General features: G+C 46.5%; 1 protein-coding gene across 1 annotated transcript in view; it reads right to left on the reverse strand.

The window, feature by feature from the left end:
* The window catches only part of LOC103510141 (venom dipeptidyl peptidase 4-like), a 78,637-nt gene that overhangs the window by 7,096 nt on the left and 68,900 nt on the right, over positions 1-2,641 (reverse strand). The window contains 3 exon segments of the mRNA XM_026824102.1: positions 1,173-1,357; positions 1,434-1,667; positions 2,152-2,268. Coding sequence (XP_026679903.1) covers positions 1,173-1,357; positions 1,434-1,667; positions 2,152-2,268 — 536 coding nt within the window.

Genomic DNA, 2,641 nt, shown 5'->3' on the forward strand with positions numbered 1-2,641 from the left:
GAGAGGTTGGGCGGCCCGCAAAAACTCAATTCCGGGGGGGGGGGGATGGCCTGGTGTAATGTAATTATAATATAATTTTATTATGAAAACTTACCACATGTTGACATTAGTGCGATTTATAAATTTGAAAATTTTCATGCAATAATTATTTTATTTAGTATATTTACTGTTATTTCTCATTTTCGTTCATTTTTTTAGGCGGGCCTTCGCGGGCCGCAAAAATGAGCTCGCGGGCCGCGGGTTGGACAAGCCTGCTCTATGTGCTATGCTCTCCGCTCCACTCTGTTTTTTGCCTTACAGTTCACTTAACAGCTAATACTTTACCTTATCAAAGAGCATAATCTCTGGAATACCAGGACCTATACAGGACAGAACATAGATCGTTCTTGGACAGGCAAACAGGCATGGATGAAAAAGTGTGTCCACACAAAGTCGACCGGCTGTAGATCGACATAGGATCGATGTCGAATGAACCGTTCACACTGCCTCGACAACATATATTCACCTCGTCGATAGACGACCGGTCGACTATGTTTGGACAGTGGCAGGAAGAATGTGCCTTGAAATATTGGGAACCCCCAACCTCACGATTACACGGCGAGTACTTACCACATCGCATGTACCCTCATTGATGCTACATCTGGTGATGCGGGCTCGGTTCTGGACTCTGTTTACCCAAGCTGCCACCACGGACTCGTTGGCCCAATGGACCACCGAGGTAGGTGGTTATTTCTGCGGATATCGGATCTGGAGGTTCACGGTTCGAGTCCCAGTCGTCATAATATTTATCGAAGTGTATTAAGTGAGAAACGATATTTGTGATGACGTGATAGCTTAAAGCCATCCACTCACTATTAGGTAAACCTGACAGGTACACCTAATCAGGTCTGCCTGTCAGGTCTACCTGATAAGTGATGAGCACACACACTATTAGGTAGACTTGACAGGCGGACCTGATCAGGTGTACCTGTCAGGTTTACCTGATGGTGAGTAGCTAGCCTAACATGACCATTTTTAGTTCAAGCTGAAGCAATTCCCTTTTAATTCTAGTCAAAGTTCGCCAATATGTTACTCACACATTATTCTCCTTCTCATCCCAGGCCAGTATTTCAGTCACGGAGGCTTAAAATTCCCTTTTAATTCTAGTCAAAGTTCGCCAATATGTTACTCACACATTATTCTCCTTCTCATCCCAGGCCAGTATTTCAGTCACGGTAAACCTGCCCCTGGTGAGCGGCACTGGAACCTTATCCTTGATTCCTGCCTGGTCATCCAGGTCTATGAACGTCAAATGATCCCAACTATCCACGGGGGTCGAACCATCGGACTCTTGATTGTGAGACAGGATGAGGAGCGGCTTAAAATTCCCTTTTAATTCTAGTCAAAGTTCGCCAATATGTTACTCACACATTATTCTCCCTCTCATCCCAGGCCAGTATTTCAGTCACGGTAAACCTGCCCCTGGTGAGCGGCACTGGAACCTTGTCCTTGATTCCTGCCTGATCATCCAGGTCTATAAAGGTCAAATGATCCCAACTATCCACGGGGGTCGAACCATCGGACTCTTGATTGTGAGACAGGATGAGGAGCATTTTCTTTCCGTCCGAAGAGAAGCGGAGATGGTCGAACGGTTCGAACCAGCCCCGGTCTAAATCACGCGAGAATACCTGGGGGAGAGATGAGTAATATTAATAAAGGTAGAAACACACTACCATCACGTCACGTGAAGTCAAGAAGATGTAGTTCAAAGTGTTCCCATAATATTGTAGGTAATTTCGTTCAGGACAGCCATACTACTATCACGTCATGTGATGGTAGGGTGGTTGTCCTGAACGATGACTTCACGTGACGTGATAATAGTGTGTCTCTACCTTAAGCCCACATCTGTGGCAGAGTGGTCAAGAGCACTGACTCTCAACCCGGAGGTGCTGGGTTCAAATTCCGGCCAGGGCGAAAATTTTCTAACCAAACTTTTCCGTCCTTGGACAGGCATGGATGTAAAAGTGTGTCCACGACATCGACTGAACCGTCCACACTCCGTCGACAACATAGAGTCACCTCGTGAATCGACTATGTTTGGACACACCTTAAAAGAATGTGCCCTCTAATAATGCGAATCCGCGACCTTCCGATTACCCGGCGAGTACTTACCACATCGCAGGTACCCTCATTGATGCTACATCTGGTGATGCGGGCTCGGTTCTGGACTCTGTTTACCCAAGCTGCCACCACGGACTCGTTGGCCCAATTCACCCTACTCAGCACTGGCTCTCTGCAAACACAAAGTAAACCTTCTTTATCCTATTGGGATGGGACTGAAAACTCCCTTTATCCCTAATGTTTATCCTGTTGGGATAGGACTGAAAAGTCCCTTTACCCCCCCCCATAAGTTATTGTCTGAAAATGTCGGGTTATTTGACTACTAGGTCATTTTGCCCCTGGCTTCCCCCAATAAGTAAACAGTACATACGTAATTAACGTAATTTATTTCATAGACTTGAAGGAGAAAGAGAGAGGAAATGGGAGAGAGAAAAGAAAGGAAAAAGATAGAGGGAGGGAAGGAGAGAGGGGAGGGAGGGAGAGAGAGCAGGAGGAAGAGAGAGAGAGGGGGGGGGAGAGGGAGGAAAAAGCAAGGGGGGGG

This window comes from Diaphorina citri, unplaced genomic scaffold (assembly GCF_000475195.1).
Source record: "Diaphorina citri unplaced genomic scaffold, Diaci psyllid genome assembly version 1.1 scaffold25, whole genome shotgun sequence".
Taxonomy (NCBI): domain Eukaryota; kingdom Metazoa; phylum Arthropoda; class Insecta; order Hemiptera; family Psyllidae; genus Diaphorina; species Diaphorina citri.